At 38.6% G+C, this 23,415-nt stretch overlaps 1 protein-coding gene across 1 annotated transcript in view; it reads left to right on the top strand.

Moving 5' to 3' along the window:
• si:dkey-225n22.4 (collagen alpha-1(XXI) chain) overlaps nt 1-23,194 on the top strand; it is a 56,470-nt gene extending 33,276 nt beyond the window's left edge. The window contains exons 22-31 of the mRNA XM_056365052.1: nt 2,676-2,729; nt 5,093-5,164; nt 5,681-5,716; nt 8,034-8,078; nt 12,781-12,813; nt 13,787-13,933; nt 14,215-14,269; nt 14,775-14,969; nt 16,768-16,845; nt 17,315-23,194. Of these exons, the coding sequence (XP_056221027.1) occupies nt 2,676-2,729; nt 5,093-5,164; nt 5,681-5,716; nt 8,034-8,078; nt 12,781-12,813; nt 13,787-13,933; nt 14,215-14,269; nt 14,775-14,969; nt 16,768-16,845; nt 17,315-17,502 (903 nt within the window). The 3' untranslated portion in view covers nt 17,503-23,194. The remainder of the gene's footprint in view (nt 1-2,675; nt 2,730-5,092; nt 5,165-5,680; nt 5,717-8,033; nt 8,079-12,780; nt 12,814-13,786; nt 13,934-14,214; nt 14,270-14,774; nt 14,970-16,767; nt 16,846-17,314) is intronic.
• Nucleotides 23,195-23,415: the final 221 nt, after the last annotated feature.

Below are 23,415 nucleotides of genomic sequence, written 5' to 3'. Positions count from 1 at the left end.
GTATTTCTCTCCTTCAAAGATTTAGTTTAGGTTTCACTCTTTTTAGACATTTATTGAAACTGATGTTTTACAGTATTTACAAATTAGGGGACTTGTTAAAGATTGAAGGTGCGCTGCACTGATTTGTTTTGTAAAGAGACACTTTAAAGCAACACTGGTGATAATCAAAGCACCAGAGACTGTGATATTCTGACTTTAACCCCAAAAAGCTGCAGAAATTAGAAATGAAAATGACCTTTATGTGAAAAATCAGTGGAGTGCCCCTTAAAGAGTTCTGCTTTTCTCTTCCCAAAGACTAGCACAACGGGGCACCAGGACAGATTCATATTACCCTGACCTTGAAATGCACATTTCCTGTCCCTTTGGAATTTGTATACTCAGAGCAGCATGCACTGCACAAAGATGGAAGGAGAGGCAGGAGTGGAAGATGAGAGTTTCATGCTTATGAAGGTGAAAATGGGCTCTCTGATGTTGTGCTTAGAATGAGGACCAGGCCTGTTTTTCAGCAGTATGGTTAGTGCATGTTAGTCAATTAATTTATTGAATTTAGAATTAATTTAATTGAATTTTTAATGTAAAATTGCTCACTTTAAATGTGACTTAAATGCCAGTGAAGCATTTTGTACTGAGCTAAGGACTCTTGGCCGATTTTCACCAATCTGTTGTATCCACACCTGCTTTTAAACCTGCAGGGAAACTTCCCTGTTGGCTGATAAATTCCCCACCGAAGTCTGAAGTCTGTGTGTTCCATCTGTATCTAACTGCACATGGAACACACAACAAACACAACACTGTTACACACTATGGTCCACCGGTGTTTCCTTGATTACATTCTGCAATTATCAACAAATATCTGCTGCAAAATAACCACACACACCTCTGTGCCTTTGTGTACATAAGACCAGTGAAAACTTGGATCCCTGTTTACACAAGACATCCTTAAACATTTAGGACACAAGTCACACAGTTTTCATTCAATCTCTTTATTCATCCACAAACACTGGAGTAAAGGGGATAACATCAACATCCATCATCCCTTTTTTTAATTTTCAGTTCAATCAATACTTCAAATTCAGAAGGCACGATTGTAATAGTAATTACAGTTATGTCAACAATAGTTGTTGATAGTTATTTTTCTCTTTCAGCTGCTCCCCATCAGGGGTCGCAGCGGGTCATGCTGCTGTGTGATCTGCATATTTGATTTGGCATAGTTTTTACCCTGGATGCCCTTCCTGGCACAAACCTCCCATTTATCTGGCCTTGAGGTTGTAATTGTTGATATAATCAGCTTAAAACGATGTAACCTCTGTTGAAAAGCAGCCACTGTGGCCACAAGTAGCAGTTACATAGAATGGCACTATGTGTGTACTCCTTTACCTCAGTGATAAACACATCGTTATCTAATGTTAGCTTATATTTGTTGTAACATTAACCACCATTAGCTACTGGTAACTAAGTTAATTACTCAAATACTGTGCTTCCCATTGTAGGTCCCATATGGTATATAGGTAGATGTCCATGTGTAGTGTGATTATAGATCAGCTCTAGCTTCTACATTAATACTGTGAAAGTAACAAAGCCTCAGTCCACAGAGAAATGCACACAGCCTGTATTCAGAAACTGAGCCTTAAAACAACTTCTGGAACTTTATGATGTCACAGCAAAGCAGTCACCAAGCTCCACCCACCTGGACCCAACATCCACACCTTGCAGGATTTGGTTTCTCTGAGTGTTTTACCCGAAATCTGTTGTATTTTTCATCATATCAATTATAATACAGTCAGTCAGAGAGTACCCTCTGCTCTGATTGGCTCACTGGCCTGTTGTTACTAAAGCTCCAGAAACCACAAATATATCTTGTTATGGATATCAGAACTTCAAATAAAACACAGGAAAAGTGTCAATTATGGGACCTTTAATTTCTATTTATGCCATTTTATCCAGTTCAGTGGGAAATATTATACAATATTATAAACATGACACCTTATTATATGTACAACTACCCAACAGTATATAAATAGATATAATCACATCCTTTTTCCACCACAATATTGAAATACTGCTTACATGTTGATGTATCAGCAATGATAATCCAAAAATCCAAATTATACAATTATGTGATTTAGAAAAGCTCCGCTTAACTAGAGCATTTACTTTTGATTTTAAGTATATCTTGCTGATACTTAGTGACATATGCTACATTTATTTTATTATTTTAAGTTAAAGATTTTAGTAGGTTAAGATCTTAGTAGTACTTAGTAGTAGATCTTAGTACTTAGTGTGTTTTATCAACTTAGAAAATAAAAATGAGGATCAGGCTCTGAAAATATGGCACAACTGGCCATTTGTGTGATGTGCTACTGTGATTAGCATGGCTGTTTAATATAGGGGGGGGGCCAATAATGTGACTGGCTGAGAGGATAATGATTAATCATTACATACTGTGATTTATATTCCTCTTCACTCCACTGTGCATTGTGTGCTGCAACTACATGAATGCAAATAGAAGCTGTACTCTGATATGGCCTCAATGACCGATGTGCTCGTCTCTGTGATTGTTAAATATAACCCTGAGACTTAGAGACTAGATTCAGGAATGCATGGTGTCAACAGAAGACCTTCACAAGTACTAATATACTAAATAAAGACTAATATGGTGTGTGTGTTTTATTTAGGGAAAGTGTGGAGATCCTGGGGTTTCTGGTTCTCTTGGTCCACCAGGTCAGAAGGTGAGTGGAGCAGGCGATGATCGAGCAGATTACACTTCGGCTTCCTTTCTTTTGTCTGTGTTTTCTGCTTCGCCTCTGTCTATTCTTTCTGCCTTGTCTTTTATTTATTCAGACATATTTACAGAGATTTACATCACACCTAGTGAAGTTAGTGTCTGATTTTCCGGTGTGTTGATCTGGCAGACACCCTATGTAATGTCAAAGTAAGACAACAATAAAATAAAATTAATCAAAACTAACTGAGGGAAAGGCAGCTAATGAAAATAGTAACACGTGTGTAATAATTAAGAAGTAAAAATTATGATCAGAGAAAAAAAAAACAAGTTGCCAACACTGGCAGAGCCTAGTATTTATTCATATACAGATTACAATGAATCAGTTGTTGCTCAGTTTAAGCCAGTGGATGTGATCCCATTTAACATTCATCTGCTATTTATTTAACCACTATGTTTCGCCACAGGGCGTCTTCATGGTGTGTTACAGAACGGGTAAGAGAACAGCCCATGTATGGCTTCATGTCAGTTATCCAGTGGGAACAAGACAAAAAAAGGGCCTTTTAATGGAGGCTGCACCGCCCGACACAGACACTTTAAGTACACAACTAAATGTGACATGAACCGTTAAAATCGTTATACAAAATACTCCACCATTACAAAAAAGAACACAATTTAAGACAAATTAATATTTAAGAACTGCTAATGTATCACACAAACAAGTGCCCTTCAATGCTTAAAAAGTCATTTATAACTTATTTTTAATGTAGTTCTATGATTCTTTCTTTTAATGTGTTTCACAAACACTGTTTCAGGGGCAGATTAGATATATATGAGATATAAGTTTTGCTATTGCTACATAGCCAACATTAGCACTAACAGCTGTTTAATTTTCAGTCTAGTTCAGCATTAAACTTTATTCCTTTACTGAAGTAACAAAGCAACAATTCTGTTTACTTGTCTTGGCACTCTCTGATACCGAGTCACTGTAGCATCCAGCCTGCTCTGAAGAAATAGCACTGCTCAGATAACATTATTACCTCTTGCATTGTAAATGCAACAATAGTTGAAGCTCTTGGCAAGACTGTTCAGTAAACAGCTGTTAATGCTAACATTGGCTATGTAGCGATAGCAAAACTTACAAATATCTCCTTCAAACCACCAACTAAACACAACTGAATGTAATTCAATACAATTATTAAAAAATAAAAAAAAACCCAATGGAGGTCTTTGAAATCAGAGACACTTGTCCCAGAGTTGATTCTGAGATGCTGGAATAAACTTCAATCTGGTGAAATGAGTCTGAGTTGCACCAAAGGATGGACCATTTTACATAAAGCCAAACTCCAGCAGAGCAAATACTGCAATGTGAGAAAGCTGGTGGAATTAGTATTGTCTCCTGTATTTGACATTTAGTCCCCCTTGTGTCTCACTTAGTCTCAAAATCAAGTCCAAGAGGAGGGTTAACGGTTTGTGTGGTCATGTGACTCTGCCATGATTGAGTGTCTCCCCCAGCATTGTCTTGTCAATAGCATGTAAGCTATTAGCACTATTCCCCAGTCCTAGCAAGTCTGCACTGCCGCCCACATGAAAGTGTGAGTTTGAGAGAATTCAACATGGTGGTGGGATTAGTAGGGGCACTGCTAATTCCCCCCGAGGGATCAGGGTGAGATCAGGGTGACAGCTTTTGCCTTTTCTCTTTTCTAAACCAACCTCGTTCTCTGTTTCTTTTCACAGCCAGCTTCTTCTTTTTTTCACCATCCTGCAGTTTGAATCCTCCTGATGAGTGACAGCTACACTTTTAATGCCACTTGATTGTTTAGCGAAATTTTTTTTTGAGCAGTTACACCCATAAATGTCAACCATTGAGATGTTAAAAACGACTCAGAGTTATCTCTGTCGTGCTACTTAATTACAGGTAACCTTGGTTATTTGCATGTGCCATCCTTCAAAGCAGATTTTTTGGAAGTGATGGTTTGGTGGAGTGCTTGAAAAGTTTTTCACTCAAGCATCTTTATAATCCATATTTATTCAGCCTTGATTACTGGCTAAGAACATTTTCTTTTTCACTGCGGCAGCAGGGAAATTATTGCAGGGGATTGCAGTGCTGGTCACACACATACACACCTGAAACTGCTCAAGTTCATATTTTTGACCACTTTTTAAATATTTCATCTCAGTTCTCTGTTTTATCTGCTAGATGAAGATGCCTCCCCTGTTGGATTCCAGACAAAGACATGATGGATACCACCTTTTTTAAATCCAGTGTAAAATAATTGGGGGATACTACTAATCCTACTAAGCTTTTCTTTAAACCCTTTTCTTTCTATCCATCGATTCCCAAAGATCAATAACCTTTTACCTTTCCAGGGCTCAACAGGGGAGCCAGGTTTTCCAGGGCTGCCAGGCGGCATGGGATTGCCGGGGTTCAAGGGTCATAAGGTGAGGAAGCCTATAAGGAATAAATGCTGATAACAGTGTACAAGAAAAGTTAAATAAATGACTTGCATCATTTTGTTTTCACTAAATGAAGTCTATATTTGGCTGCAAAGGCACCACTTTATGAATGATTTATAGCCTCACTTGTCAGGAGCTTACATGATTTACATGTTGTACTGTGGAAATGTTGACAGCTTAACTTTATACATACTTGTTAATGCATTATTCATTTTTAGCTTAGATGACATGATTAATTTTAATGACGCTGAAGGTTGTCCTTCACACTTCAAAAGCAGCACGCCCAGGCACACAAATACAGTACAAACAATCCTAATCCGGATCAGTCTGTTTAACACGCTGTGTTTTGTTTTCCATACAGTATATTGTCAACAGGACATTGATGCTATTTTTTCTTGTATTAATTCCTCAAACAGCGTTATTTTATTTAGATGTCTCACTGTCAGCATGAAAACAAGTTGTAAGATGGACAAGTTTTAATGTTCAGTGTTGTATTTTTAGGGGGAGCGAGGAGAGGCTGGCTCTAAAGGAAACCAGGTATTCTACTTTTTCTTCACATTTCTACTGGGAAAGGTCACGTGCACTTGCTCATGAGAATCTGATGCCTTGACTTCGATACCGGTTCTCAGTGATACTTTTTTAGATACCAATTTCATCAAATTAATTTGATGAGTTTTACTCCTGAGGTACTGAAATTTGGAATCGAATGGCATTTTTTGATCCTCGATTGTATCAAACCAATTCGGTCAGTCCATAAAAGTATCAAAGTTCGATACCCAGCCCAATGACAATCTGTGTTTGAGTCACAACTTTATTGGGTATTAATAAACCTGACTTATTTTGATGGTAACGAGCAGCGAGCAGTTGATCCCGGAGAACAGTCCACAGGTGGATTCTGTGTCCCACTAGAAATAAAGGATTAATTATTAATTACTAATTAAAAAACTAATTACCCAAAGAAGTAGTATGTGATTAATTCAATGAATCCCCTCATTCATTTGTTTCCTCTGTTATACTGTTTACAGTTTCCTTTTCATCTAGTGCTATATGATAATTACCAGCATGCATTGCTGTCAGACCCACTCTTATTTGATGCTGCCAGAAAATTATAGCTTAAGCCAGAAATGGTGAAATATTAGGTTGTAAATTAAGAATAGCTAATTTGTGTTTGCCTTAATTTACTCTCTGATTGGACAGAGCTACAAATGACAATAAGCTAAAACATTACTTGGCTGAGTGGCGCAAACCAGTCTGACAAATAACTACCACTGCAAAAAACATTGTGAGCTGAGTAGGTGATTAATTCAAAGATGTCTAATACAGTCAAGAACTGTTCAGTTACACTGACAAGAGCTATATGCTTGATATCCTCTATCATTTCACTTGTAATAAAGTCTCAAGTGTGATCCGTCATGCATGTAAGCCAGGACATTACAGTTATTGCTGTACTATATGTCTAGTTGCTGCATTCACACCAGGCTCAATGATGATCCGTTGCATCCGTTGTGTCGTGGAAGTTAAGATAAAGATAAAAATAGAATGAGTCACATGTGTGAGAACACACAATAACTGTCCATCATGACACTGTCCTTAAATCAGAAACAGTTGACTGGATTTGAAACTGACAAACACACAGAGTTAAGGTTCAGTTGATTCGGGGTGCCTCGGTAAATCACCTGGTAGAGTGCATACCACATGGACTTACTAACTGCAGTTACTATTTGCTGCATGTCCTCCCCTCTATCTCTCCCTGACTTTCCTGTCTGTCTCCAACTGTACTGTCAAAAATAAAGGCAAAAATGCCTTAAAAATATAACTTTAAAAGGATGAGTTGATTTCATTAAATCAATTATGGGATTTTACTTCTAAAGATCTCAGTAGGGACTCCCTCATGGATTTATGAATAGCTGGAGCAACAAAAATCTGCTATAGGATTGTACACTTTCTTGACCACTGACCAGAGTCAGAAACGTCTTTTATCTAAACTTATGTCAACTAAAGATCTATTCAGCAACTGTTCAATTGATTTAGTAATATTTTGTGTTCCTTGACTGGCAAATTTAAATTTGTTATGTTACACTGATTTACATCAGCCGCTCTACTTCTACCAATGTGAACACAGCATCAGTAACAAAGTGAACAATCAAAGCATGTGATGAATGCTCTGAATCAGTCGCTCCCTGGTACATGCACTAATGGAAAACAGTGTGAAGGCCCAGAGGAGGCAGAGAAAGAAGAGCAGTGTCTCACAGTGCTGCAGGATGTAGTTGGAAAGCCACACACAAGATAAAACGTCAGGTTTGTTAAAGGTCACTGTTAGCCAATTCCTATTCCCTCTCTCCCTGGGTTTCTCTTATTGGCTGCTAGTGGTAATCATGACCTTTTCTCGGCTCACACACACACTGAATGAAGCCATGGATCAGCACACACTAGCACACACACATAACCACATTGACACAGTGATGTTGCACATATTCAGTTTCACTTATCCACACTTGCATACGCGCGCACACACGCACACACACACACTCTCATCCTTTTCTTACTATATTTGTGGGGACCCACAACAAACATAATGCATTGCTCTGCTCCTAACCATAAACTTAACCCTCACAACTCATGCCTAACCCTGACCCTAAAACCAAGTCTTGACCCTTAACAGCCATTTAAATTTGTGGGGCCCAAACAAAGCTGTACCCCACAAGAATCGTGGGCTCCTGGTTTTCAGACCCCACAAATATAGTAAAACAAAAAAAAAAGGTCCACACACAACACATGATGCCACACCAGCACATATGTAAACTCACACAAACCTTCAGCTAATCATGATGTATTATGTCTTTGGTCTTTGCAGGGGGAAATGGGTAGAGATGGAGACCCTGGGACGCCCGGTATATCTGTGAGTGCAGAGTCATTCTGTTTCCATTGGATGGCAGCAAAGCTTACGTTTCCAAATGTACAGCAGAGACAAAATGTGTGTTTATGTGTCTGTGTGGTGTTACAAGGAACAAATGTCCCTAGAAGGGCATGAAAATGAGGAACTGTGTCTTGGCCAGTTCTCATTTATGAGGAGCTAATTTGGGATTGGAACTCCTTAGTTAGGTTAGCTGTGACAGGGACAGGGTTGGGATTATAAATAGGATATAGGCGAGGCTACAGGTTTTGAATTAAATTAAAAACTAGTATCAAGGCAGACTTTATGCATACATATAATTGTTATAACTCATGTGAAATGATTTATAATTTTTGTCTGTTTGTAGTTAATCAAATAAATCCCCTAATGCAAGTCACCATAAAAACTTTATCGCAAAATAAATATAATAATTAACTCTACTAATATAACACCACTCTGAAAGTGACTTTACAAGGTGCTTTACAAGATTAAATTCAGGCAGCATATAAAAACACATAAAAGTGCAATAAAAGACTAAATAGAAAGCAGCGCAAGCGAACAGCAGTGCAGCGCAGGATAAAATAAAAGAGGAAACGGATTAAATGAGAAGAGACAAAATAAAAATGAGAGAATAAATCACATGGAAGCTTCAGACAGTAATATAAAATCATAAAATCAAATAAAATGTCATCTGAAAAAGTCAACTTTCAGCAGGGATTCAGAACGAGGTAAGTGACTTAGCTGAGCTAATCTGTTTAGGGGAGTTGTTCCAGAGGCTCAGGCCCCCTCATGGTGAAACCACCACCCGCTCTGGCGTTCAGGCTCAACCTCAGAACCATATGAGGATCGTAATGTCATGGTTTAGATTCTTGGCAACAGCAAAGAGGACACAATGAAGACACTCAGCCTGAATTACAGACATTTAACTAAAAATCAATGGTCACTTTACAGGCTCACGGATTGGCAACTTCAAGGCAGTCTGAGCAGGAACACAAATCTGATACATTGAAGAGACAGGCAGCAGGTCTAACAGTGGAGTCACAACACCAAATAAAACGGCATCATTTCACAGTAAAATTGATTAATTTCAGTGGAATCACCATGATCAGTGGATTTTCTCACAGAGGCAAAGTATGCAAACTATCATTACAAAGCTGATCTTTAATCATTTTTCACCAGTGTTTGACAGAGTGTAAACTGCTCCACAAAAGAGGCATGGTTGCTAGACAGTTATTTTATAGACATGTAGAAATGTATGTCCTTCCTCTCATTTTCCCATTGGCATCTGAGCTAACAAGCTTGCTAGCTGACAGTTAATGATGGCTGAATTTAACTGATAGTTAGCAAGCTAGCTAGCTCAGAGAGCTCTTGTGACTACGATAGACCTTTTTCACAGATCACATTTTGGCTGGTCATCGTAGCAGCTGTTTCTAATCACATTAACGATGGCTAAACCAGCATGAGCAATACCAGAACCCTGAAAGTGTCAAAAGGTGTGCTGTGAAAAAGACTAGGGCTGGCTAACATGTTAGCTATTAGCTCACCAGATAAAGGAGGTCAACACTACGGTCAATACTATATCAATTACAATAAAAGGATTTTTTTTTTTTTTTCCAAAATTCTTGGCAGTGAGGAATGATTTGATCTTGGCAACAAGATGAAATAAGATTTCACAAGGTGAAAGAAGCAGAACAGCATAAGTGATTTAACACGTTTATCCATACTGGGATTATCATCATCATCATCATCAAAAATTGGTAAAGAATAATCTTGAATTGCTAATTGATCCACAATTTGCAGCTTTCAAGCTTGCAAGCTTTTTCATTGACACTTTTTAATAGGAACAATAGCAAATGAGCGTTTAAGAATCAATCAGTAAGTGTCAGTTACTGAGGCATCGATCGTCACATCCCTAGACATGGATCTTACAATAAATCCAGTCAGAGGTGTGTGTGTGTGTGTGTGTGTGTGTGGTGTGTGTGGTGTGTGTGAGAGAGAGTGTGTGTGTGTGTGTAAGATCTATATTGCATCATGTGAAAACGGAATTGTGTAGTCTTGTCTGTTGACACTTGAGACAGATAAAGTGATTGTATTTCTCAGTATGCAGTTTAATGTTCACATGCTGTAATTCTACTGCATTGAGAGTGGCCCAACTTCCATGTGACACACCCTCAAGGCTAAAAGCATCAGCAGTGAATCACAAATGTGTCACCGCTGAAATGAATATGACATATTCTTGTCTTCAGACAGACTTCCTAATTCCCACTGTGTAAAATAAATAGGACTCTGCGCTGCAGTTCAGTGGGAGAGAGGGGTGGGTTCTGTTTAAACTATTTCCTTCCTCAGCACCACTTGTCGTCTCACTAATGTGAGATGGAGAGCAAAAAGGATGAAATGATTGGCAAATCTCAGGTTGCACAAATTTGATGCATTGGTACAGATTAGCCAGAAATAATACAATGCCAAATACACAGTAATAAGGGAGGTACAACAGCTGTTTTCTTGTGATAATGTGGAGGAAGCAAGGAAAGAAAGGGAGGAAATAAATACAGTGGTGTGCAGGCTGTTGCGTGGTCAGTGTAGATGTACAGATTAAAATCAATGTGCGCATGTTCTGTCCAACAAATCCTCCAAATCAAACAACAACGGATGTAGGTCCTAGTGTGTTTCAGAAACAGTTCAGTTACAAATAACCGTTGAGAAATAAATCTTCTTGATGACATGACAGTGATGTGGTAAAGGTGTGGTTAGTTTTAGTCAGGATCTCGATGCATGATGCATAGAAACGGTTGTGGTCATGTTTTAAAAAGATCAGGCTGTCAAAGGGGAAATAAACAGGCATTTCCTGTCTTTCCGCTTTCCTCAAGTGCTTCTTGAGAATAACAAGTGCTTCTGTATCTATGTTTAGATATAATGTAGTATGAAAGATCATTAACAGGCAAAACATCTGTGAGAACATGGCTAACAAAAACAAACCTTTGGTGCTGTAATTAATCAATTTGGACATTCAGCTTTGGACATTATTTTGTTATGTTGCCACAACTAATGCATGACAGTTACATTTATTTCTGGTGTGAGATTGTTTCATGCTTTGATTCTCTTATTCAAGTCCTAATACAGTGCTGCAGGGATGATTGTGTTTTTGTACGCCAAGTTGAGGTTAGCATCACCCTGGTTCCCTTGGAAAAAAGCTGATGAGACTTTTACATTGGCTTTTGGATTATTGCAGAAAAGAAACTCTGACAAACAACATTTTACAATAATTACATGTTGTTCAGCTTTTATGATTTTTGAAGCCAAAATACAATCACCAGAGGTAACAGGTTAATTTCCCCTTGCAAAGTTAGTGATAGTTTTTAAGAGCGTGAGTATAAACACAACAAGGCTGTAAAGGTTTAGCAAACGTTTAAAGATGTAAAAGCTTAAAGAAATCACGACTGGGTATATACTGACATATTTTATGTGGTAGAATAAAATATGAAAATGTAAAAGGATAGTTCAGGTTCTTTGACATGGGGTTGTGTGAGGTATCCATGCATAGTCTGTACATTACCTGCATTAGATCCTGAGCAGCGCGCTCCCAGTTAGGAAAGCCAACCAGGAGCACCAGGCAGACTAGCAGAGCTACGTGTTGCTGTGCACGGGGCAACCAGAAAAAGTGTGTTTTAGACATTTTTGAAAACACCCACCGAAACGATCCAATATCCGTTTAAATGTACACTTCATGTAGAATATTTTCAGCGGTTTATCTTCCGGTGAAAACAGCACTTTCCTTTCGTGCATCACATTTTTCAGAACTATCCCTTTAAGCTTGTGTTAATCACAGACCTTTTAGGCATCTAACCAAAAATCCCTTAAACTTTGGCACAAGGGAACTGGATGTGCTAAAATGCTAACTAATTGGTTCTGGGTTATTTGGGTTATAGGACTCTTTTCTGCAGCACTCTATAGCTCTATAAAGTTCTATTGTGGAGAATTTGGTCTCCAGCATGCCATCTGCACAAAGTTGGACTTTCCCAAATTGCTCTACTTGATGCCCTTTAAGTTTCTGAGTAGTGGTAGGTGTTGCCTGCATGTTTTCTGAAGTTCAATTCACAATGAATAGCAACCTGTCGCACATATCCAGTGTTGGAGTACGTATGCGTGAATGCTAGCTTGGAGGAGAGCAGTGTTTATGTGGTCTGATATGATATTCTGGTGCTTCCTCTGATAAAGCAGATCAAGTTACTTGTTTCTTAAAGCACATAAACCAGTCACCCGCTCATGGAGGGAAGAGAGACATATGTAGAGAAAAGAGGAAGGATTTTAAGGGAAACAGAACACACCAAGAGCCTCAGATATACTGTATGTCCTAGGACTTAATTCTACATTAAAAGCCTCACAGAATTGGTGCTACCACTGGATGGTGTTTTTTAAGGAGTAAGCGATCTGCAGATGCATTTTTCATCCCATTATAACAACTAGCCAAAAGGAAAAAAAAGCCTTAGAGAATGCATTACAATAACCAATCTAAAATGTTTTGTAAGCCACCGGTTCAGACAGAAAAGAGAGCAGTTCTGCATCAGCAATGCAGAGCAGCGAGCACAGCTCCTCTGACATACTGTCTCAGCCTTTGATATGTAAGCAGAAGTTTCTAACTGTCTCTCTCTATTTCTCCCTCTTCTCTTTCCACCCCACCCTTCTTGCTCTCTTTTCTTTCTTCCATCAGGGCGAAGTGGGACCCAGGGGAAGGAAAGGAGAGGTTTGTCGAATTAGACTTTGCGGTATTAGATATAATCCATTCTGTCTTATTCTGCACCGCAGTGAGAAGCCCTGTCAAGCCTGCGTGGCTGCTATAGAAGACTTACAGAGCCAATACCTCCAGGCTTGGGGAAATCTGCCCCCCTGGGCAAAAATATACATCACAAAAGCACTCCCTTCTAAAGGCGCACACGTCTTAAATATCAAACACTTACTGTACTGTCTGCAGAATCACAATTTATAGAGATGTATCCCCCCTCAGTTGTGCTAGTGCTGTACCATTTGAAGGATAGCATTTAACACAAGTCTACACTCTAGCTAATGGTTAGCATCCTCACCAGCTGAGCCATGTATTTTGTTGTGACATTACCCTGTTTGGCTGCTTGTGGTATCTTGTATTGTTGCTCATATTTTCATCCAGTTTATTTTCACTTTTAACATTACAAGAGGAAAGGGTTTTAGGATTAGGGCTAACTCATGTGTTTGATCTGATCTTGGCTGCGGTCGTTGGGGTGTAAATTTCCCCAAACCCATAAAGAGCAGGACAGATCTACTATAGGTGAGGCTTAAACTCGGTGAGCGTCCAGGACCGGCTTCCAGTTAATGAGATGCTCCTTAGCGTTGGTAGTAACACAGAAATAGTTAACTACTTTAGGTAGTAAGCTAGTTAACCAGATATGCTAATGATTGCAGCTTATGTTAGAGCAGACAAACGCTGTTTAATCCAGTCCTTACTTCTTCTTACTTCCCATACTTCTGCTCTTGTATTTTTGGCTTTGGAAAAGGATAAAAAAAAAAGACAACAATAAAGAAAACCTTGACAGGACAGCTGTGGGACAGCCCTTAGCAAACAATCAATTGATGTTTATGTATGAGACAACATCATTTGGTCAATTACTGCAGAACAGTAGCCAGTTTCACCAGTTTTTTCTCCTGTAATGTGAGATTTTCTGCCCTTCCTCCTGCTTTTTCAGAAAGGTGTGACAGGTGACGAGGGCCTCAGGGGACCTGAAGGAAAGAAAGGTGATATGGGTCACATGGGTGCTGTTGGTCCTAGGGGATTTCCTGGCCAGGATGGGTTGCCAGGCCAACCAGGCCAGCCAGGATATCCAGGGAAACCGGTGAGTGAACCTCCTCCTGACCATGTCCTCACAGATTAACAAAAAAAAAAAAAAGAAATAAATGGGCTAGAAGATATAGCCAGTGATTTCCTGTCTGGACTGGGGGAGTGATGTTTGGGAGTAATGGGGGTGCTACTGTCAGTGTGTGTGGGCTATGTGAAGACAAAGAGTGCAGCATTGAGATCCTATAAATCTGCAGGCATACTCAATCACAGTTGGAGCCTGTTTTTTGAGTCCCTCCGAGGATTCAACTAAATAAAAAGGGTAATTGTGTGTTGCAGGGCAAGCCTCCCTCAGACGAACATCTTCTAAAGCTCTGCACTGATGTTCTGCGTAGTAAGTATCTGTTTGTTTTTATGTCACTTTGCTCAGAGCCAGAGAGGGAAAGCCAGGGTCTTTAAATTCAGTCTGAAACAGTTGTCTAAGATGTAGAGTCGCACATTTCACATAATTCCTTTGATCGATTCACATTGATTATAACAAACTGGGATTAAAAAGCTTAATCTGCTCGACAATTTAAATCATTACTCCTTTTTGTAAAAGAGTGACACAGCATTAAATAACCCAAAATATAATAAAGCTCCTCCCAAACAAAGTTGGAAGAGATGCAAGAATGGAGAAATCACATCAACCAAATTTGTAATTCTTGCTCACTTCAGCTCTTTTTTTGAAGTAACAGCATTTACTCATGGTGCACAACATCTTTTTTTTCCAACCTAAGTATGAATAAAGACTAGGACTGAGGATCATGTGGTCAAACTGTTAATAAAGAGGTGTTGTGAGGATAAGTAATTCCACTTGTGGAATAGATTACTCAGCACATTGTGGCTATGACCTGCAGACCAACTCCCAGCGCTGCTCCAGACTCTGGCCCCCCCAGCTAGGTGTGAACCCTGCCAGAGCGTGAAGGGACCCCCGGGCGAGCCAGGAGCACCGGGACCCAAAGGCTCCATGGGAACTCCAGGTTACCCTGGCAGGAGTGGTGCTCCAGGTTATCCAGGACCTCCTGGAATGCAGGGTTCTGCAGGCCTCAAAGGTGATATGACCAAAAATGTATGAATTTGTTCAGCAATACCTTAGGATAGATTTATATCATCTGTTGGCAACGCTCCCTTTTAAGATGGCGTCTGATCTGCTGCCTGAAACTGTGACAAAAATCGGTCTCTTTACCCTGATGAAAACAAGACAATAAATAACAAGACGACGTCATGAACAAGAGCGAGGACAAAATTTACTGTTGCTTTCATCAGCGATTAAAATCAAAACAGTGTCAACGACTAACAAATTGGATGTGTTGATGTTCACTGTACCCCATAAAACAAGATCATTAAACAAGTGAACATCAGTGAAAATCAGCAGAGCAAAAGACAACAAATACTGAATGCATCTCAATGAGCTGTCTTTGATTTATCACCACTTCAAGACAAGGAATGGCTAATCAGCTGTGAAAGATGCCAAACTGTACCACTCCACTCCTGTGTACTATCTCAACTTGTTTGGTCAGGAGAACAGCAACTTTAGAGGTGTCAAGCCCGTTTAGAAGCACTGAGGGAAGAAACCGAGAGCTGACTGCAGGGAGAAAAAGAATTATGTTGGATGCTTTGTGTGTGTCCTTGATGACATGTTTTGTTCACACACCATCCTGGAATTCATGTAAAGGTAATTGTATTCATCTATAGTTGCCTAGTTGGATGATATTTTCTCTATTGTTCAGTGATGCACAATTAAAGGGCCAGTCTGCAGGTTTTACATATCAAAAACAGTAGTATAATGTGTTCTATATTACTATGATGTCATCAGGACATCGAGACTTGGAGACAGCTCTTCTATCAGTAAGTCTGCAGTTCCAATGGGTGGCATGGAGTTTGAAACCAGTGAATATTTACCAGGCAGGAAGGGTTACTACAAGCCAGGACATCTACTTCTCTCCTCCACTGATTCCATCCATTCTGTAATTGATGAGAACTGTGTGGCGTTAGTCCTTTTCTGCTGTATTGATGGCTTAAAGTTTTCCAACACTTTAGATTCAAAAACCATCTATGAAAAATATTATTGCATATTTTTTTAACTGTCATGCAGCAAGAATATGGAGTTAATGTGAGGATTCACATTTCCAAATGATTAGATTTGGCGTCCTTGTCTTTCTGAAATAGGTTGCGATAAGCACTGCGTCCATCATCCATCTGGCTTGTTGCCTACAGCTTGCTAGGCTATGTGTTTAGCATCTTATACCACCAAACTATATCTAATTTCATGCAAAGACATCTTCCTGTATATTACTTCAGCTCGGCCACCTGCACGTACAGATTTTACCTGAGAGAATCCACCAAAGGCTTTTAAGCCTCACTTTTACACTTTTATACACTGAACTAAGATGGTGACTATATCTGCTAAACATCACCATATTACCATTGTTGCTGTGAGCATGTTGGCATTAGCATTTAGCTCAGAGCACTGTTGTGTTTGAGTGCAGCCTGCCTGAGTCATTATTATTATTATTTGACCTGCAGAGAATTGTGTTTGTTGTTTCGTACTTAAATCAAGACGCCCAAAATTAAACTTCCACATAAATTGTTTAGATAATAATGTTGATCTAAACTTTTTTAAAACCCTGTCTGAATGTTCTTTAGATAATTTGGTTATATAAGATCGTAAAAAAGAAAAGTTCAAAATTAGTTAAATAATCGCTGTTGTGTTAGTTTTTAGTGAAAGCCTTCAGACGGGTCTGGACACAGTTGGTTCAGAGGGAACGTTCCTGCAGCTCTGAACCTGACAGCTCATTTATAGACACTCTAATTGCAGTTTTTTTAAAAGCAGACATATTATGTCCCCAGGTGACATGGGACCACGAGGTCTGAAAGGCAGCAAAGGAGAAGGGTACCTTGGACCTCCGGGACCACCTGGACAGCCAGGTATGTAAAAAGCTCTCCTATCAGCATGTTTTCTGAAATGTCTCCATCCATTATGCCACTTTGTGGAGTTGCAGCTATTTTAGAAACCTTGGCATTCTGACATCTGAGCTTTCAGATCTGTGCATGAGTACACTTTTAACAAACAGGCATCTGGGCTGTTTGTAATCTTAAATTTTTAATACGTGTGTGTGTGGATCCTGTTTGTACTTAATTTTCAGTGAGTACTTTTAGTTACAGCTTGGTCGGTGGGGTGAGGGAGACAGTTGGGTTACAGAGAGTTAGTGCAGTGTTTCACTGTAGAAGCCATAGTAGCCTATAAACTCATCACATATAGATTGAGTAGATGTCATTTATGACCCAGCAGAATGACAACTATGAATCAAATGTAATAGAAACTTTGACTTTATTTACATAAATGCAACAGCTAAATATAATTCCTTCCGGGTTTTGTTTTTCCTTATCACTGCAGGAATGCAGGGTCCTCGTGGCTTTGATGGAATCGGCCACCCGGGCAACCAGGGAATTCCTGGAAAACCAGGACCACCGGGAGATCCTGGTAAACGGGGGAACCCAGGACTTCCAGGGGTGTGTGATGTTTCGATGTGCTATCAGACCTACAACCTCAGGGAACATTACAGCAAAGGACCTAACGTTTGATGACACAGCAGCGTGGGCAGAGGCTGCTTTTGATTCAAACACTCAAGGTGTTTCGAGGGGAGTTTTGAGGAGGAGATTTACTGTATTACTGATTTACAGAGATGTGTGTGACTCATTTGTGGCAGGGTATGTGGGGAAACAGCTGCACTGGAGGCAGATATAACCTCATTATTTGAGTTAAACTGAAATGGGCAGGGTATTGAGTCATGATTATGGAATTCATGATCAAAGACGGTCAGCAGGTTAGCAGTAGCTTTACTGTGATACCTGGCTAAAATGGCTACTTCATACTTTAAACCTGCAAAGTTTGACAGCAGATTTAAATGGTGGTTTCTAGTTTGATGAGCAGCAAAATGGTTGTAACTGAGACGTGTTGTTTTTTTTTTTGTGTGTGTAACCAGCAGGAGAATTAGGATTTGGATTCACATAACAAAATGGCTACCTCCTCTTTTACCTGAGTTACTCTTTAAGTTAAGGATACAGGAGGTTTCTCTAACAAGACAAGATGCTAACAGGCTAGCATTACCGTTAGCTTCAACATTACATGCATGCACAAAAAAACAGATAAATCTATTCAACATTATGTGGAAAATATAAATACAATTAGTAAAAGGTTGTCATGCATTAAAATAAAATCAAATAAGACTTATAAGGCAAAACCAAGTAGAGCAAGTCTTCCTTAATTAACTTCTAATTTCTCATTTATTCCAAAGTATGAGTCCATACATCTTTAACTGCATAAGTGGGAATTAGCTCACTCACTGTGCTTGAAAGCTGTTTGGCTTCACCAGTTGAGATTTACATCAACCAGTGAGATTAGGTCTACCTTCAGTGCAGCCGTGCGTCAGAGAAATTGATTGTATCTTCGAATTATGGGAAAGTACAGAACATGCTTTCATGGTAAACTGAGATACGTGACAATAATTTTGTGAAAGGTTAACAAATGTTTAGGTTGGTCAAAGATAAGAAGCTTAAAGTTCATGATGAAATCACTCCAACTACAACATTCTTAGTTAGCAGTGCATCATTTCCCCCTCAGCTTCTTCTACATGTAGTAAGCCCTTCTGGTGAAAAAACATATTTCTACTGTGCTAATCCATCACTGTGACGGAAAGGGTTGTAAGAATCCATTCACTGTCTTTCTTTACCCATCATCTTTTTTTCTTGTTTATTAATATTATATAGACTTATCTTGCATTGTTCTTCTCTGCCCGTGGATTACCATAAAGTCTCAAAAAGTGGCCTTTATTTACCTCAGCTGCAGATGTATACAAGTTTATATTACTGACAGGCCTTTATTTCTATTCCCCGTTTTTTCTTTAAGTATATCTCATCCTATTTTAGAATGACGCCTTCTTGTTTCTTGATTTGCTCCCAATCTAATTTGCTCTCGATACAGTTTGCTGTCAACTCAAAACTTCCTCCATGTTTAGTTAAATACTTACTTTAATTAAATTTTTAATATTATGCATTTCCACAGCACTAATTCGATCAGTTCCATGACAAGGTTTTGTTCTACTCACCTCTGAGTTTAAGAAAACTGAAATATTGATCATCTCCAGTTGCTTTCATTTTACATTTGTTGTGCTAGATTAAGTTACCATCAATGAAAAATAGTACTTCCTGCACCACAATAAAAGCCTCCCATTGGCTCATCATAGTCCTGGTAGGCTTTTGATTTGAAACAGGAAGTACAGAGTTTTACTGAGAGTAACTTAACCATGCTCTGAAAAACATTAAGTTAAATGATTGGAAATAATTAAATGAATAAGTGATGTAATTTATAAATAATTAATTAAAACAGTAGTTCTTTTATAAAGAGAAACTCAGAGTAGTAGAGTGGTGACTATGATGTTGGTTGTTATTTGTGACTCTTCCATTATTGAAATACTGGCTTTTATTTGAGCTTTTATTTGAGATTTTATGGTGTAACATCCGTAATGACAATGCCAAGAAAGGCTGTTTCATACACTCTGTGGCATTTACAATAGTTAAATTATTTGACAGAGCTGACCTTTGGAAAAAAAAGGTTTGAGAGTCCAGAAATGGAGAAACTGTGTTGACTTATTCGTCTGGTCTGTCGCACAATTGCCTTATTTAACCTGCTCTGATGGGATATCAACTCCCACATAACAGAGGGACATGCTTTTTTTTTTTTTAATTACTTTTTTGGGGCCTTTTATTTATAGTACAGTACAGAGACAGGAAATGGGGAGGCAGAGAGGGGGAATGACATGCAGCAAAGGGCCGTCCGATGCAGGACTTGAACCGGGGCCGACTGCAGCGAGGACTGTAGCCTCCACACACGGGGCGGATGCTCAACCAACTGAGCTACTCGACGCCCCAAGAGCATTTCTTTAATAAACTGTCTTACTTAACTTTTTTTCCCAACGGCTAGCTGGTTGACTTTCTGTAGGACAGTGCTTTCCTTCTTTGATTTTATTGAATGAAGTTATGTAGAATTCCTGAGAATACAGCCATACCCATAAACCTCATAGAAATGCATTTCTCATCATTTCTCCCTAAAAGTGCCTCAGAAAATCTTTTTTCATAATTATTTCTAACTTCCAGAGACTATCTGGTCATTAGGTGCATATTTTTTGAACATGTTGAACATGATTATAGAAACATTTTAGTGTTTTTGTGAAAACCTGTAAAATGAGTAACCCCTTGGGCTAACAACTAAAAAAAGGATGTTAAGAATACCATGCAAAACTTGAAAACCTGTTGATTTGAAATATTTCATTGGATTTGTGCTTAGATCAGGTAGTACTTTAAGAGCTGTAAAGTAAATGACAAATTTCCACTGCGGACATTAATGTGTTAAAATATATTTGTTGACCCCCTCATTGAGTTTAGCAGCTGCTTTCCTGTGTTGTTAAAGAGAGAGTCAAAGAGGGGAAATATCAGATCAACAAAAAGCAATAAGCATTCACTAGAGGAATAAGCAGGGAAACTGTGTTTCTTGGAGCACCCCCACACACACACACACACAGACACACACACACACACACACACACACACACACACACAGACAAATTTATGCTCTTGCCTTTTACAGAAATCGGTTGTTTTTTATGAAATGGATGTTGTTACAGATTCCTGAGAAGAGAGAATTAAAATTCCATGTATGGTTAAGACTGACTAGAAAAATATTTCATCACCAAACTCTGTGAAAGACATTTGGAGCCGTTCCAGATGCCTTGCAGCAAACTTTCACCATGCCGGTTTCCAAACTGTTGTTTTGTTGCTCTCAAAGTGAATTTTTTTTTATCTCAGCTGTAAGAGAAGCAAGCTGTGGTGTACCGAGTCATTCAAGTCTTAAAATTTGGTAAGAATGTACATGTTCGCATTAGGGCAACAGGAGGAGTAGCGATTTTTAGATTGACTCTCCAACTATTTATTGCTATTATTATTTTTACAGTGCGTTTTCTTTCTAATTATTAATGAAAATATGATTTTACTGTGTGAAGATATCAGACTACTTTGCTGAATGTTGGCAAATTATGTTTTAAACCTCTAACCTTTCAGTTTTTCATTTTGCAGCCATTATGTTATTTAAATTTTAAGTGTTTTATCAACACAAATAAAATTCTATAGCCAGGCCTGCAGCCCTCAAAGAGGCGAGATCGCACAGCACTAAATAGCTTTTATTATTTTCAGAGTCTTTCCAGTAGTGCCCTAATATTCCCTACATATTAGTGTGAATGTATGGGGTCATTGAAATCATAAGGGCTTGTCCTCTGGGGACCATGAATGTGTTTAAGAAATTAAATAAATTGCAGTGCATATATTAAATTGTAGCTTATCTTGTGTACAAGGTTGATATTTTGCCTTGAGGCTGGTGCTAGAGGAAATTTGACATGTAATGGGTTCATCCTCTGAGGAGCGTGAATGTGCTCAATAGATTTAATGACAATCTGCCTGTTTTTTTAATGCACGAATGGAAATATTGGCCTGATGGAAATGTGAAGAGACCCTGCCCCCTAATATATAATATTCATATGCAACTCATTTTCATTGGCCTTGGGATTTTTTTGTATCAACTTTTTGGTGAAAGGTTTATATTGAACATATCTGTCTATGCAATTCATTTGTTTTCCCTACAATAGCTAAAGCATGGTTCAAGTTTTTACGGTTTTGTCCTGGCAAACTTAAATCATTTGGTTAAGGAAAGGGAGATGGCATTGGTTAATAAGTGACACTGAAAAAGTTTTTATTCTTTTTATTTTAATATATATTATAATTATCTTAAATACACATGTCAGTGATTTTAAAACATGCACTTCAGTTTACGCATCACTACAGGTACAATTCAGTCAGTGAAACAGCTGTATAATGCTGTTTGTTGCTCTGGAAGATGCTTTCGAAAGTTTCTGAGCTTTAGGCTTTAGAGGTATGGAAAGAAGTGAGTGGTCTAATGAGTGCTCTTAATAGATGCTATGATCAGTTGCATTATGGGAAATGTAGATCCAGAATTTTTTGAGTACCATATCTTGACTTAGGGTAGGAGACTGCAAATTTATGACAGAACACCTGTCTTACATACTGGGGCTGAGGTGTGATAGACTTACCATGTACTGCAGGTCTAATTAAAGATGCTATTTGTTGCATTGTGGGAAATGTAGGATTCTATGTTTTTACAGCTTAACCCATCTTGGAGCCTAAAAGTTGGGGCATCCTGACCTATGCTTCAATTTTAATCATTCTGTTTTCTAATCAACCTCTTGTGAGCTCCCATACTTTATGAAACTGGAATACTTAATTGTTGGAGTGTCCCTTTAACCAAGTGTTTTAGTAGTCCAAACCTAACATTATGGGACACACGGATGTGAACCATGGTCCCAGGGGTTCAGAGTGCTTTGTACACCAAATGATCCACCTGCATTTACGTATGTGCTTTTCGATTTCACTGTGGCATAGAAAAATACACAATCTTGGCAAAACGTAACCTCCAAAACACATTTGGCAAAGCAAACTGAGACTGTATAGGGTGATTATATTGTGAGGACGAAGACGCTCTACAATACTAAGGTTAAGCGTCACTGTCACATGTTTTGTGCACCCAACCACCCACTCCAGCTTCCCACCTAAAGCTTTTTGCAGCAGTACATCAATGTCACGCTACTTCCACTTTTGCTACTGACTAAGCTCCTGTTTTTCTGCTGAGCAGTCTCACATTTAAGCTTTGAAAGGTGCAGCTGTAGTTGGTTTTAACACAGTACCATCTGAATCATGAAAAGCTTTTTTTTCTTTTTTTTTTAAAATTAGATATTCAATGTACAAGTCTCTGTATGATCTCTCATTCCTGAGTACTGAGTACTGGTGTCAAACTATCAGTAACAATCTCCACAGCAAAAACAGTCCATGCAGTGTGGAAGTTAATTTTCCAGTGCCATTGGTGACATGATATGTTGCATTTGCCTTTTTGGGTTGAGTTTTTCTGTGTAATAATTGTTCTTACTTCAGGGTACAGGAAACAAACTGTAACTAGGTTCTTCTGCATTTTTATTTCCTGTAACTGAAATATTTCCAAGAAGCATCCATTTGTATCATTCTCAAAGTTAAAATTGTCCATAAATGCTGGACAATTTACAACATTTTTGTACATATGGTTACTTTTGAAAACACATGGCATTATTATGTTTATTGTAAAAATATTTTATATGGAAAATAAACTCTAATTATGTTATAGTGACTTTTTCATTTCATTTATTTCACACATTTAAAAACATCTGCCCCATACGTCCAAACACTAATTCAGTAGTCAAGAAACAAAAAATAATTCCTCAGTAGAGTAACCAGTTCTGAAGACCGCAGCCTTTCAGGATTCAAACATATTTTAGTAGCAAGTGCAGCTTTAAGCATTTACTGTGAACCATGATGTTACACGTATGACTTTCTCTCTGTAGG

The sequence above is a fragment of the Seriola aureovittata genome, chromosome 20 (assembly GCF_021018895.1).
Source record: "Seriola aureovittata isolate HTS-2021-v1 ecotype China chromosome 20, ASM2101889v1, whole genome shotgun sequence".
Lineage (NCBI taxonomy): Eukaryota > Metazoa > Chordata > Actinopteri > Carangiformes > Carangidae > Seriola > Seriola aureovittata.
The sequence above is the reverse complement of the archived record's forward strand: the minus strand, read 5'-3'. Positions and strand labels throughout refer to the sequence as shown.